Source organism: Filicampus tigris, chromosome 1, assembly GCF_054856515.1.
Source record: "Filicampus tigris isolate MCC_2025a chromosome 1, RoL_Ftig_1.0, whole genome shotgun sequence".
Lineage (NCBI taxonomy): Eukaryota > Metazoa > Chordata > Actinopteri > Syngnathiformes > Syngnathidae > Filicampus > Filicampus tigris.
The window spans coordinates 34,566,089-34,580,994 of record NC_141217.1 but is presented as its reverse complement, the minus strand read 5'-3'; the positions used below and the strand labels follow the sequence as shown (position 1 = coordinate 34,580,994).

The 14,906-nt window shown below is 39.7% G+C and overlaps 1 protein-coding gene across 3 annotated transcripts; it reads left to right on the top strand.

Moving 5' to 3' along the window:
* The first annotated feature begins 61 nt into the window (after positions 1-61).
* On the top strand, positions 62-14,355 carry mlpha (melanophilin a). Of its 3 annotated transcripts, none has more exons than XM_086035935.1 (16): positions 62-679; positions 1,114-1,238; positions 2,650-2,871; positions 2,951-3,063; positions 4,256-4,300; positions 5,719-5,777; positions 5,855-5,944; positions 7,154-7,256; positions 7,335-7,531; positions 9,696-9,776; positions 11,175-11,396; positions 12,276-12,446; positions 13,306-13,467; positions 13,595-13,651; positions 13,719-13,764; positions 14,074-14,355. In XM_086035935.1, the coding sequence occupies exons 2-16, from the start codon at positions 1,129-1,131 to the stop codon at positions 14,115-14,117; spliced, it is 1,722 nt and encodes a 573-aa protein (XP_085892061.1). In that variant the 5' UTR covers positions 62-679; positions 1,114-1,128; the 3' UTR covers positions 14,118-14,355. The 3 variants fall into 3 exon arrangements, with proteins under 3 accessions (XP_085892061.1, XP_085892075.1, XP_085892070.1); XM_086035944.1 differs by lacking the exon at positions 62-679 and adding an exon at positions 688-740; XM_086035949.1 differs by lacking the exon at positions 12,276-12,446.
* Positions 14,356-14,906: the final 551 nt, after the last annotated feature.

The following is a 14,906-nucleotide window of genomic DNA, read 5'->3' as shown; positions in this document are numbered from 1 at the left end:
GAGTATTATTATTAGTTAAGACATGATTACACTGCCAGGTGCTAGACCGCACAAATTGGATAATTTCCCACGGCACACCTGACAATATCTAGCCAGTGTGCCGCGGCACAGAGTTTGAAAAACACTGCTGTACTAATTGGGTTAGATTACTTAAATAAAAGTACAAATACATCCTCTGAAATGAGCTTTGGTACAAAAGTACAAGTGTATTTTTACTGTCAATTACAATAGCTACCTATCTATAGTTAATAGCTAGCTAGCTAAAAGCTATCTAGCTAGCTGAAAGCTATCTAGCTAGCGAAAAGCTATGTAGCTAGTGTTGGCTTGTATTTTTATGCTACCAAAAGAATGTTTTCCAGTATCTTTGCTAACGTATGTATCCACTGATGTGCAAAGTAATAGTGCACTGAACAATGATTTAAAACTTCGAGAATGATTCCATTGAAACCAGGTTGAGGTTCTGCGCTAAAGATATTACAGACAATACATAAATAAATACTGTTTCAGTCAGTACTTTCCTTAATGGAACCTAGTGAATACCAAAACCTCCCAGTGTCCTCGTTCAGCAAACAAAGTATTTATTGTGAGTGTGATCCCGATGATGTCAGGAGGATGTGAACATGTGAGCAGCTGACCTTCTCATTTAAACGCTGGATGATTCAGCAGCAGCTGCACTGAGGTGAGTTTCCTCCTTTCTTCCCTCTTTTCTTTATCACGAAACATTAATTTAAACTGAACGAGTAAGTATAACATTGCTTCTTTGACACTTTGTCGGTTAAATTACTTTTGATTTAATCAGCCTTTTAAGTTGGAGGATTTTGATGTTTTAAACTGGGATTTCATTAAACCATACAGAAGGTGTTTTGGAGAACCTTCTATTGAGAACATTTTAAATGTGTTTCACAGATCTTTAGAAATGTTAATTATATATTTTGTTATCGTCATTGGTGACCTAGAATTTCTCAAGCTATCAATATTTCAGGGTTTTTCTAAGCAGTGTTACAAAAAACAATGAAAAGACAATTGAAATGAAAAATGTACTAATCTCGCAACGTATCGTTTGAATGTTTAATAAATAAAAAACGATTACAATGGACTTGTTTCTTACCTCAGAAAAGTGACCTCACCATGGAGCGTAAACTGGATTTGTCTCGCCTGACTGACGAAGAAGCGAAACATGTCTGGGAGGTGATTCAACGTGACTTCAACCTGCGAAAAAACGAGGAAGAACGACTAGGGTGGGTCTATTTGTTGATACTGACGGAAACATTTATGTTAAACAAATTAATTGGTAGAATAGAATAGAAATGCTTAATTGTCATTGTGTATGGTGCAAATGCAACCAATTTGGGTTATATCACAAATATAACCTCACAGGGGGTTGAGTTGTACTTTAAAAATGTGACATTTTATCCCTTTTAAGATTTAATGTGCCTTTTTGGAGGTCTTCATACTGAAGTCATGCGACATGTTTTCATGCAAACAATCAAGGAATGTGAGCGTGAAAGCTGCAGTGCATCATGAGAGTCACACGGAGAGGCCACAAAGACACTCTTGTCTCCACAGCAGACTCAAAATCCCTTAAAACCTAGCATGCACACACACGCACACGCAATGAATGGATTAATGTAGGTGAGCCCACATGCCAAAATGCTACTTCTGATGATAACATGATCATTACCACATTCACAATTGCTATCATCACAAGCATAACTGGATTTTCAGGGCACAATTAGATTATCACAAGCACAATTTGATTTTCATGACTGATATACTGGATGTCAGAATCTCAGGCTAGGTTCACACCCCAGGCAAATGGTACCAAGATCTGATTTTTTCCCCCCCATCTGCGACCTGTATCTTTTTTTTTTTTTTTTATGACAATCTGAACGGCTCACTTTCGATTTTTTCAAATCCGACCAGGGTTGCTTTCATATGTGGTCCTAAATCGGATACGTGTCTGATTTTTTGCAATGCGACCGCGGTCTTTACGGCCAGGTCGCATCTATCAGACATTGACGTGATCCGGAGCAAAAAAAAGGGTGATCGAATGTGCAAAGTTGTTTTGAGTAACAGTATTGACTTTATATTTTACTTTAATTTAATCTCACTTAAAACGTGAAGCATAGCAGCGTGGACATTTATGGCGATAGTAGTAATTCAGCCACGGTTCAGATCGGTTCATTTTTTACGCACGGTTATGACGTGACGTCATCGTTAGTGATGTCTCCATAAAATGAGATAGAAAAGCCTCGCCTCGTAATCCCCCCCAAATGCTGTATTCATTTCTACGTCCAAACGGAATCGCTTCACTGTAGAAATGCCCCGACACGTAGGACCACATTTAATTCCGTAAACAATACGTGAGTGACGTCAACTCTTCTTCGGTGACTTTTGCGATCGACGCATGTGTTCATACAGCAGACAAAACCAAGACTGCATTTATATTATAATGTGAACTCTTTTACACACACAAAAAAAAATCAAAATTTTTGAACCTAGCCTCAGTCGTTTTTCAGTCATGTGAAGAACAAACTTGCATGATATAAATGCGTATATCAATATCCATTTTTTTCGCCCCGTTGCAACCCCGCTCACATCACTTTGCACGCCACTGCACTGAACTAACAATCCGCTGTTGTTTCGCAGCAAATTGAAGGACTCCATCGAGAAGGAGGACACCAAGCGCGAGCTGCTGGGCGCGCAGAACAACGTGGCCGAGTCGCTGTGTATCCGCTGCCTGCAACCCTTTAAGTTTCTGGTGAACAGCAAGCGTCAGTGCCTGGACTGCCGCATGTTCACCTGCAAGTCATGCAGCCGCTATAACAAGAAGGAACACGGTTGGGTGTGCGACAACTGTCGCATGACTAGGTGAGGCACGCGCGCGAGTGTTTTCCTGTATAGCTCAGTTCAACTTCTACCACACTCAATGGTGTGTTCACCCCTGCAGGGTTCTGAAAATCGGCACCCTAGGGTGGTACCATGACAACATCCGTAACCGCTTTAAGCGCTTCGGCAGTGCCAAGGTGATGAGGTCACTGTACAAAAGACTGAATGGAGACGGTGAGTACTGAGTGGGTGCAGTCTGAACACTATTTACTATTTGATGACACAGTGGTGCCTTGAGTTATGACTTTGATTTGTTCCCTGACCTCACTCAAAACATTACAAATCGTCTTTCCCAACTTAAATGTATGGCGTTTGCTCAAAGACTGCAAGTGAAGCTCATTCATCCCACAGCGCCATGGATGTATATAATAACCTGGACTGTTAATGCCACGTTACGCTCTATTTGAGAAGTTAAGCCACCAGCGGCCATCTTACATTGCCAATGTTTAAGCTCACCTCATTTATTACTCAAAGATTTATCTGCACCATGTTGCAGTCATCAGCAATGAAAAAAAAAAGAAAAGTCCATCAAGAAAAAAAAATTGCTGTGAAATGTAAACCTAACCTCTGTCAGTCACAATACATTACTGACATAAGGTACTCTGAATGGTCGATGCAGCCAATGAATTTTGCTATCAGCGAGGCTCTCGCTACACCTTACATGGATCCTGGCGTAAAAAAAAAGCACTAATAATAGTGTTTTCAGTGAAACAAATAACAGACGTTGTCAATAATAGAGACAATTAAAACAACATGGCTTCAGCCATGAGAGCCTATTGGCAGTCCAGGTTGCAATTTCAAATTATTTATTTGAAGGGACCGCAAGTTGATGAACGTCATATACAAATTGCGGACGTAAACAAGCCAGATTATAGCCATAGGCTGTTGTTATATACATCAGTGCATGTTACTCTCATCTGTCACCCTGCTGGTTTCTTTCCCCAACGAGCAGCGGCAGCTGCGGAGCTTGTCCGCCCGTCAAGATCACTCACGCTCACAGCCGGTCACAAAGTTGTCTCATTTAGCAGCTCCACCTGCGAGCAAGCTGCACATCATGGAACTTATGATGTAGGCTGGGCAAAAAAATGAGCTTCCCGTCCTAAAATGACCAGCAACCGTCACAGATGGAAATGCCATTAATCCATTGCAGTCACCCAGCAAAATAATAATAATAATAATGTTTTTTAAAGAGAAAAATAGCACTATATATTATTGTACTTTATGAAACACGTATATGAGGTAATTACATAGAATGTAAACAATTAAATAGTTATGGTCACACATTTTACCATTTCACCATTTATGAAGTTTTGGCGTGATGTCAGCGATATGCTAACATAGCTAATAAAGTGCTTCTTTGTGACAGGTGGACGAGATGACGACACGCAGAGCATGCCTGATGTCCGCAGCAGTGAGTCCTTAAATGTTTTTAAATTCAAACGGACAAATAATCAATAATATGTACAAAACTCATGATGTTAACTTGGTACAATGAAATAATAATGTATGAACACAAAGGTTACCCTCTTTTCAGTATGAGTAGTATGTTAGTTAATATAGTACAGTAATCTCTCGGTTATCGCGACGGGGATGTTCAGAGCATCTACTTACTGTAGTAGACGAAATTGTGAAGTTGTCACCAAATATTTATTACAGTATATATTATGCTTTCAACAGGCGTGCTGGTATACAGCCTGGTAAATTGAGTGACGTGGAAGAATGAATAGCATTAGCCACTTTGTCTGTAGTGTGAATGTGTCAGTTAAGGCGTTCGACAGGTCGGTTTAAAGAATGTGCTTGTGTTAACCGTCTTCTGTTACCGTTTGTTCAATAAAGAAATATAATATGCAAATAGAGACTGTATATTAAATATAAAACTATAAATGAATTAACAACACCAGTGGCTGTGTCTGTCCTCCAACTATTCTAACTGCCTGTTGTGGATTACAAGTAGCTCGAACTAGCGGTGGTAGACTATAAATTCAACAATGTTTACTGTAAGCGTGCGCCTTGAACATTTTCTTTGTTATACCACTCTTGCACTTATTGCTACGTTAGTCAGCAGTAACTGTCCGTGCTCAAAAATAATAACAGCAAAATACAGACCAAACCGCAATAAGTGAACCACGATATGACAAGGGATGACTACACCCATACTGAGAAGAAGGGGAAAAAAATGCTTAGTTAGCTAATAATAAAAGAGCAGTGGTAGTCCTAGCTTGAATGGTACCCAATGCAAGACACCCCCCACATATAAGGATGGGTCTGTTACATGTAAATACAGAGTACAGCTTTTAAGCCCACAACTCACTGAGCGGCGATTGGTTGCAATTTCTGCACACATAGCGAATGTTTTTTTTTTGTTTTTTTTTTGTTAGGGTTCATTAATTAAAGGCTGCAAAAGGTTGCAAACACATTCACCATTAGTTTGCAAACATTTTTAATGGTCGCAGAAATCTTTTACATGTTAAAAGTTTGATGGAGACAAGAAAAAATGTTTGCGACCAGTCAAACTGTTTGAGAACGGCTTGTAAATGTCTTTGGAACCTTTTGCAATCTTAAACGAACCCTGATAAAAAATCAACATTCGCTACGTTTGCAAACACTCGCAAGCGAGATACCACCTACCATGAAGACCAGTGTTGATTCGGAATACATCGATGAGATGTTTTAATGATTCCGCAATGGTATCCTGGAAAGAAGACAGCAAATGTTTCAAATGTTTTGGACTGACCAATTTTTTTTCAGTATTCTGAAAAATGCACTCTGATTTCATTAGCTGTTTTGTACAACCCTGGCACAACCTTAACTTAAAATTTTGTGTTGCAGACCATTACAACGCTAACGACGATGATCAAGGAGAAACTGAGGCACAACGATACAAATCGGTAAAACGAAGCAGCAAAATATTTTTAAAAGACAATTTAATGTTGTTGTTTTTTTTCTAACGTAAATTGTCTTTTAGATGCGTAAAAATAAACGCCTGTTGTCAGTTCATCCATTCGACTTTGACACGGAGGACTATTTCCCCTATTCACGGCGCTCTTCAGTGCAGGTAACTCACACCGGACGTCACGCGTCTAAATGTAATCGTCGACGTCGGGGAGTGGGTGTCGTACTGGGAATGTCACACTACGAAAGTTAATCGGCGATGGGGGTGGGGATCGGCCGCCACGTGGTTCGACCTGTATGTAAATAGATCGGATTTTCGGGTAAATCAACAAACTATTTCAATTAACATTGTATAGCATCATATTTTGTGTTAAATGTTGCCCACTCTGCAGCCATTGCAGCCTGATCATCCTGGAAGGGGGATTCCTCCATCTGCGGCCCCTTTTCAAGGTTTCTAATTTTTCCCCCAGATGTTTTTTTTTTTAGTTTTTCCTTGCCCTCCTTAGGATTAAGATAAGGGGATGTCGTTAATATTTGTCTACTGTGGGCATGAAGCCCTTTGAGACATCCTTGTGATTAAGGGCTATATAAATAAATTTGACTTGAACCCTTTTTCCCGAAATTCCCAATGGCCAACACGCCCCTGATTCATCACGTGCTGTGTAGCCCTGTTGCAGAAGCTCAGGCACCTGAAAAACATATTTTTTTAAATAAAAATAAATCCTTTACTTCCATCAATCCATTCATTGTTTACAATGAAATAAAAAAAGTTAAATTTTATTTGAATATTAATTTCATTTTAGTATGATCACTCCAATTACATTAAGGTTTCAAATCAATGCTGATGAAGTTTCTGCTCAAGTGTACATGTTAGCTGTTAGCTACCATGCTAACTGGTCAAGAATATAATAGCTAAAAAACGTTAATAGTATGTCTTTTTATGACATGCGTAACAGGGTTGTGGTGGTTTCAGTGACACATTCTAACAGCAAATCATAAAAATAGGAAAAATAGAAGAGACGACTTACCTTAGATCTAGCTATCGTCAGAGCAATTAGCTTGTTAGCTTGTATGATTGATATCATTTCTGCTGAGTCATAGTTTGCTTTTTTTTCCCCTTCCACGAAATTATTTTGGCAATTACAAGGAAGATTTTTCAACAAAATCACAGCACAACCTGATTTAAAAAAAACTGAAGAAGGTCAGCAAGATGGAGGAACAAGAGAAACAAACCATTTTAGGGGGTGCTCAAGAGCTATGTTAGTATTTTCAATAATATTTAAGAATCACTTTTGTTACAGCTGGTGTTACATTTTATATCAGGGCAACTATAATTTACGCAAGAAATGCATTTTTCTGTGTCATTTCTTAGCAAATTCAGGAGGATCGAGCATACAGGAATGACGGAGAATATGACATGAACCAACAGCGAATGAATCGCAGGAGGAGTTTGGATCGTTTCGCAATGAGAAGTGGTGCAAACAAACTCCAACAATACATTTGCGTAGTGTAAAGGTTTACTTGTTTTAACTGATGATGGCGTTTCTTCTCAGCTCCAGATGATTACGGTGAGAATCGGATGGTTCGGACTCGATCTTTGTCCAAGATCAGCTCGATGGCTCGTCAGCAGTACATCGACACATCTGATGAGGAGGAGTGTCCGCGGTTTCCACCCATGTACCAGCCGCCCCACCACCGCCGTCGCAACAGCCGGGCCTCATCTCAGGAGAACCTTGGCCAAAACCCTCCAGTAAGACAATCACCATGCTTGCTCACTTGGGTTGGGCATTATTTGAATTCGGGCAATTCCGGTTATTCGATTCAATTCCGGTTTCGAACAATTCTCGATTCCAGTTCTTAAAAAAAAAGAGGAGGGAGCTAACTAGTTATTTTTTTTAACAAATTCTATGAACGGCATAATTTGTACAGGCGGAAACACCTTTTTACGCCATACGTCTGATTTTCGTTCACGTGACAACAGCCATTCGAATGTGTGATATAATAATGTGTAATTTTGTGTAATTATATATGTTGGGGCAAATTACAACTGTCGTAAAATTCAGTACACCCCGGGGTTGACAGGTATGTGATCTGTTGTTTAATTTTGTGAACTTTTTACTGTTTGTGAACTTTACTATGACTTACTCAATGACAGCTTTATTTTTAAGAACCTAAAGAAAATGCAACAATGCAGCTGTTAAAGCATGCCACTAAACACCAAATAATGGGCTAACCTAGTGTTGTTTGTCTTTAGATAGATAAAGTATGTATACGACAAACACAAAGCCGCGTTTGAAGGGCAAGCAAGGAAAATGTATCTAATCCAAGCAGTATATGTAATCATATACTGTATATTTTTATGTAGGTATGTATGTATGCTCTAAGCTAAGTATTAGCATTTGTGATTTGACTCACTGTTTTAGTTCCAGTTTAATGGATACCTCCATTGGCCCATTTTGAGGTATTTTTGGGGAAACGTAGCAATATTGTAAAGTTTGATAAATATCTGGTGATCCCAGGTGTCTAGTCTTGTGGTCACCAAAACAGGACGCCCGCAATCCCCCCGGTTGCAGGCCAAGAAGGAGCAAGTGTGTCTGCACGCATTAGCTGCTGTGGAGTATTGGGCAGAAAGTTTCTGCAAGCTATTAACAGTAATTTAGAGATGATGGAAGCACGGTGAAAATAATGATGACGGAGTGACGGATTGAGCTTGAAATAATGACGGACTGATGATGACATGAGGACAGGTGGCCAGACAGCCGGCGATTGATGAATGATGGACTGGCATAATATACTGAGGCACTCACATTTGGTCATAGGTGTTTTGATTTTTTTTATAATACATAATTGTATAAGACAACATATATTATAATTAGGGCTGTCAAACTTAAGTTAAAAAAGTTAATCACATCTTAAAAAATAATTAATCGTAATTAATTGTAATTCGAGCTATCTCCAAAATATGCCATATTTTTCTATAAATTAAAATATATATTCAAGATATTGTAGCAAACCACTAAATAAAATAGAAGAAATTATACACATACAAAAGCGGCATTGAGGGGGACCCAAGGAAAGCTGACATCTAATCAAAGCAGGAAGAAATGACAGATTTTAAGTTGTTGCTGTTAGGCTGTGGAAAGTAATAAAGTATAAGCAACAGTCAATAAAACAATATTTATACAAAGTATAAATACAGTCCAATTTGCCACAGCAGTAGCGATATAACTAGTTATGTAATAATATACAGTTACAACTTACAAAAAGCGGAATTGGGCGTTCCATCTGACTAACGGACTGGTCCTTCAGTCCGTCTCAGACGGACACCCGATTTGCTGACTATTGACGAATGACGGGACACCTCGGTCTGGGTAATCGTCACCAACCTCATCCGTCAGCGATGGTCTGTCAGTTAGTCCGTCACTGACATATTTTCTAACATTTTTTGGGTGGACCGACTGATGGACCAACGGACTTCTGACAGACCAACTGACAGACTGATGGACGGACGATTACAGTTCAGTTTGTCATGAAAAATGACGGACTGACGAATGACGGACGGGCACCCTGGTCGCTGACGGATGACGAATGACGGACCAGGAAAATGTCGTAAAATGCCCACCTCTGCCAAAAGGTTTTTCCGCCTATGTACTTTGTTAATAATCACAAGTGAGTAGCGATTCAAAAGTTGCATGTTTAGAGTGTTTTACACAATGTTAATGAGTGAAAGATGCCATGATGTATTTGATAGGGGAAACTAGACTTCACGCTACTATGCGGTAAAAAGAAATCTATGGGATAAATGTTTGATATTTCATTCATAGTACCTAAAGAGAGAAACCTGTTCCCAAAACCTTGCATTTGCCATGATGCAACTGGCTTGTGATGTTTTTGTTGTTGTTTGGACTGCGCAGATAAACGAGTTGAACAAACGTATGTCTGCCATCGAGGGTCTGCTGAATCGTTTGGAGGAAAAGATGTCACCTGCTGACAAGGTGACACAGGAGGTCTTTCTTCAAAGTAGTTGTTCCTCTGTGCAAGTTATTTTCATTTACATCCTCTTCATTTTCTTTCTATCCATCTATCCATCTATCTATCTATCTATCTATCTATCTATCTATCTATCTATCTATCTATCTATCTATCTATCTATCTATCATCCATCCATCCATCCATCCATCCATCCATCCATCCATCCATCCATCCATCCATCTATCCATCTATCCATCTATCCATCTATCCATCTATCTATCTATCTATCTATCTATCTATCTATCTATCTATCTATCTATCTATCATCCATCCATCCATCTATCTACCTATCCATCAATTCATCCATCCATTCATCTATCATCTATCTATCATCCATCCATCCATCAATCCATCTTTCATCTATCTATCTATTCATCTATCCATCTATCTATCTATCTATCTATCTATCTATCTATCTATCTATCTATCTATCTATCTATCTATCTATCTATCTATCTATCTATCTATCTATCTATCTATCTATCTATCTATCTATCTATCTATTTTGGTATCTATCTATCTATCATCCATCCATCCATCCATCTATCTATCTACCTATCCATCAATTCATCCATTCATCCATCTATCATCCATCCATCCATCAATCCATCCATCCATCTTTCATCTATCTATCTATCTATCTATCTATCTATCTATCTATCTATCTATTCATCTATCCATCTATCTATTCATCTATCCATCTATCTATCTATCTATTCATTTATCTATCTATCATCCATCCATCCATCAAGCCATCCATCCATCTTTCATCTATCTATCTATCTATCTATCTATTCATCTATCCATCTATCTATTCATCTATCCATCTATCTATCTATCTATTCATCTATCCATCCATCCATCCATCCATCTATCATCTATCTATCCATCTATCATCTATCTATCTATCATCCATCCATCCATCCATCTATCTATCGATCTATCCATCTATCCATCTATCTAGTTCCAGCTTTCCAAGTCTTCCCTCACCACATCCATAAATCCCCTCTTTGATCTTCCTCTTGCCTCCAGCATCCTTCTTCCGACATATCCACGGTCCCTCCTCTGCCATCTCAATCCGACCTCTCTCTTTAGCTCCAAACCTTCCAGTCTGTCCCTTGATTCCGTCCCTCTGCAGTGCACACCTCCGCCTTTCTCACCGTAGTCCATAAGAGATCGCTGTCTGTCGTCATTGCAAACTAGAAGGGGCTCAGAGCTGATCCTTGATGCCGCCCTACTTCCCGGTTCCCCACTTAAAATGTCAACACTGTTCTCATACCGTACATGTCCTACCACTCCCTGTAACTTATCAGTTGTTATGTTATTTTCATTTGAACATGGGCGTGAACAATATTTGGCAGGCGTCTGGCTCGTCGGGACCGAACGAGGAAGAGAATCTGATGAAGAAGTTGAGCGAGTTGGCAGGGAACCTAGGCAACAAGCGCCTGTCATCGGATGACGAGGTGGACAAGAAGGCCTTTTTGGGAGGGAAAAGCATCGGCGGTGGCAGGGCAGGGGCCACTCTGGACTCCATGAAGGACCTGAGCTCATCCAGCGACGACGTGCCGAGTGAAGCACAGAAGGTGAGATGAGCGTGCTACTTCAAACGCAGGGGCAGGGTGGCAGCAGACCGGAAACGGGTGGCTGGGTTTGAGATCAAAGGAAGAGATTGAATCACGGAAATTTGGACAAACTTGTCAAACATCAAGCTTTCTGTATGTCAGCTCATTTTCATTTTCTGCTTTTACTTGCCCTCATAACAGAATGTGAGTGCCTTTATGTCCTAACACGATATTTTCTAAAAACAATGTCAAAAGTCTGTCAAATTACCTTCTGTTTGCTTTGAAGCATGAGCTTGCTTTTCACCTTGCTTTTTTATTAAATCAAGAAATGATTGCCCGCGATCAGTCGATAGGAACATTACACCATGCCCATTTTAAATACGTTAAATGACTTTTGGATACGTGAGTCCCCGGCCAGAACAAAAACGTTTCCTCACACGCACAACTCGCAATGTTTCGTATAGTGCGAATAGATCAATAAATAAAAAGATATATTATCTGTTTAAAAGGCAAAAATGCAAAAAAAAAAAAAAAAACACAAATCTCTGCTTTTGAGTCAAAGAGTTCACGTTTCTGGGGGTCTTGTTGATGAGAGTTGAGAAGGCAGATGTTGTGATGAAGCAATCACTAACCTGCAAGGTCAAGCTCTCAATTTAACAAATAGATACTGTGCTCTACTTCTAAGCCTTGGTCACAGGATTTGTATTAAACTAAAGCGGCAACATGAGTTGAGGAGCCATCAACTTGACCCGAAGCTGCTTTGAATTCAGATATCACCGAGGTAATTCCAGTTTGCCGCAGGCATCCTTAGGGAGGAGGGCTAGTGGTGCGTTCAGGCTGGTAGTTCTGTGCAGGTTTGGTGTTGTCCAGCTAACATCTGTCCCTCTACATGACTTTCAGAGATCGACCGCCGCCGCCCTCTGTGACCTCACCACTGAGGCCCTGAGAACCATTAATGCCACAGAAAACGCGATGGTTGAGTTCGGCCTGGCAGAGCCGGTCGACAGAACCCACATGTTAGGGACTGATGCTAAACAAGCCGATGAGGCGTTCAGGCAACTTGAGGAAAATGTAAGACTCCACTAAATTGCACGCCTTCTTGCCTCTACTCCTCCTTCTTAACCTCTGTGTGTGAAGGTCACGCTAAGTTTCTTTGTTTGTAGTATTGCTAAGTCCTCCGCCAAAGCAGTCGTGTCCTAAAATGTTCTGCCCTCCATTAAATGGGGAAAAAAACAGCTAAAAAAATAAATATAATTAGAAATTTAATAATAGTACATTTAAAATATTTTTTTTTTCATGTGAGCAGACGTATGGAAACGTGTGACTGACAGCTGCGTCCTATTGCATTGATTGTTCAAACGATAATTAGCGCCGAATGTCCAATGCTCCGTTTCTGATTTGGTGGAGGGGTAACCAACACGAAAATCAGAATGAGGCCGTCAAGAGGAAAATACTAACTCCCTAAGAGACGATGACACAGGATAAACATTTTAAAGAATAACGACAGGTAAAATTGAATAAAAACTTGCTCGCAAGGTGATGAACATTCCCGCCTTCTACATTTAGGGCATATATGCTTTGCTACAATGTTTTTTTTTTTCTTTTCGTATATCTAGTATATCTGTGCAGCCCAGTACCAAATGGCTTGTGGACCGGTGCTCTAACATATTATTGTCAAGTAGCATGTGACTTATGAGGTGCCTTTTACACTCACCAAAGGGAAACTTTGGGGTTTTTTTTGTGAGAGTGTTATTGGTGTTTTTTTATGTGAGCGAGAGATTTTTGGGGTGTGTGTAACACTTTTGTACATTTTTTTGTTTGCGAAACAATTTTTTTTTTTTAGTCTGTGTGACAAGTTTTTCTTTGTATGTGTGAGAGGCAAATGTTATTATAGGCTTGTGCGGCACCTCATGCATCACGCGTGTCACAGGTGTACATCGCTTCCGGCCAGTCCTACGAACTGGAAACAAAGCTGCGGCGACTCGAACAAAGTGCCAAAAATCGCTTCGGCGGCACAACAGACTCGGAGCTTTCCGAGCTGGAGGATGTGGTGGCGCTGACAGCCGCCAGGGTGCAGAGTGCTGAAAGTGAGGTAGGCGGGGCCACACACATCAACCAATCAGTATTTCTTGGACTGGATCTTGTGTCTTAATATACAAGAAATTTGAGGTATTATGAAAAAAAAAAATCTGGAAAATTACATTATCTTTTCTTTTCAGGTATCCGATATCGAAAGTAAGATTGCAGCTCTGAGAGCTGCAGGATCGAAGAAGAAGGTAAAGAACAAGTGAGATATTTTGAAGCGCTTTCACGGAATATAATTCTTGTTTTGATTTGTTTTAGGTGTCTGGATCACAGAGGAAGAAGTCAAGCCAAGAGCACAATGGCAGTAAGGCTACTTTGTTCTTGCAATTTCATTAACGTATACAGTACATCGCCGGCGTTAGGCGGAATCCTCGTTCCTCCAAAATCGTCACTTTTCAGGAGACCCCAAAAACGACGTTTGCATCGTCAGAGAGAGCAAGCCGTTTTCAACTCTTTAGATTAGTCAACAGTGTGTTAAAATAACACCCGCACGTGTGGACTGACCAATAGTATAGCTTTGTGTAAAAATATGAAATTTACCAAATTGTGACAGGAGGTTTCATCTCAACGGTATATAATTTTAGTAAAATTATATATTTTTTTCTCTCCACAGAATCTGAAAGAAATGGAGCTGCTTGGAAATCCAACATGTATTGAACCAGAAGCTTTCTTCTGCTCTGTTAGGTCTCAAAGGTTTTAAATCTTTTCTTTTTTCCTCCATCAAGGAAATAATTGAAATGAAGTGATTGTAATAGCAACATTTCAGATCTTTCATTTTTTAGGATGTTCAAGTTTGAAATATGTTCCAGAATCAAAGATCATTTGAAAATATAAGCAGTTGCGATGATTCATTAAAATGTGGATGCACAAATACTTGCAGTTTGGCACCTGCGGATTCATGTATTCGCACATTTTTTTTTCAATATTTTATTTTGGGGGGGGGGGGTGGAAGTGGGCAAATGTAGAAAATCTCTCTTTTTTTTTCCTAATGCAGTTATAAGTCTCTCTATCCTGTTTTCTCTCTCTCTCTCTCTCTCTCTCTCTGCCCACACTGTCCCTCTATCTGTCTCTGCATTTCAACCCAATCGGCTGAGGTAGACTGTCGCCTCTCAGAGCTTCGGCTCGGTTCGAGGTTTCCCCTATTCGAGGGAGTTTTTTTCCTTGCCTCTATTGCCTCGTGCTTGCCTATGTGGGGTTCAGTTGGTTTTCTTGTACAGTATATAGTACTGTACAATATGTGGTTCTTGACCTGCTCACTGTGTAATGGGGCTCCAGATAACTTCATTTGTAAATTGGGGTTATAAAAATAAAATTGATTTAAAGAGTTACATATTGGTGTTATTATAATAATAATAATAATTATTATTATTATTCAATTATAATCAATATCACCCATCTAAAAGCACAAAAATTAGATTGACGTCAGACTTTGTATTGCTCTCAATA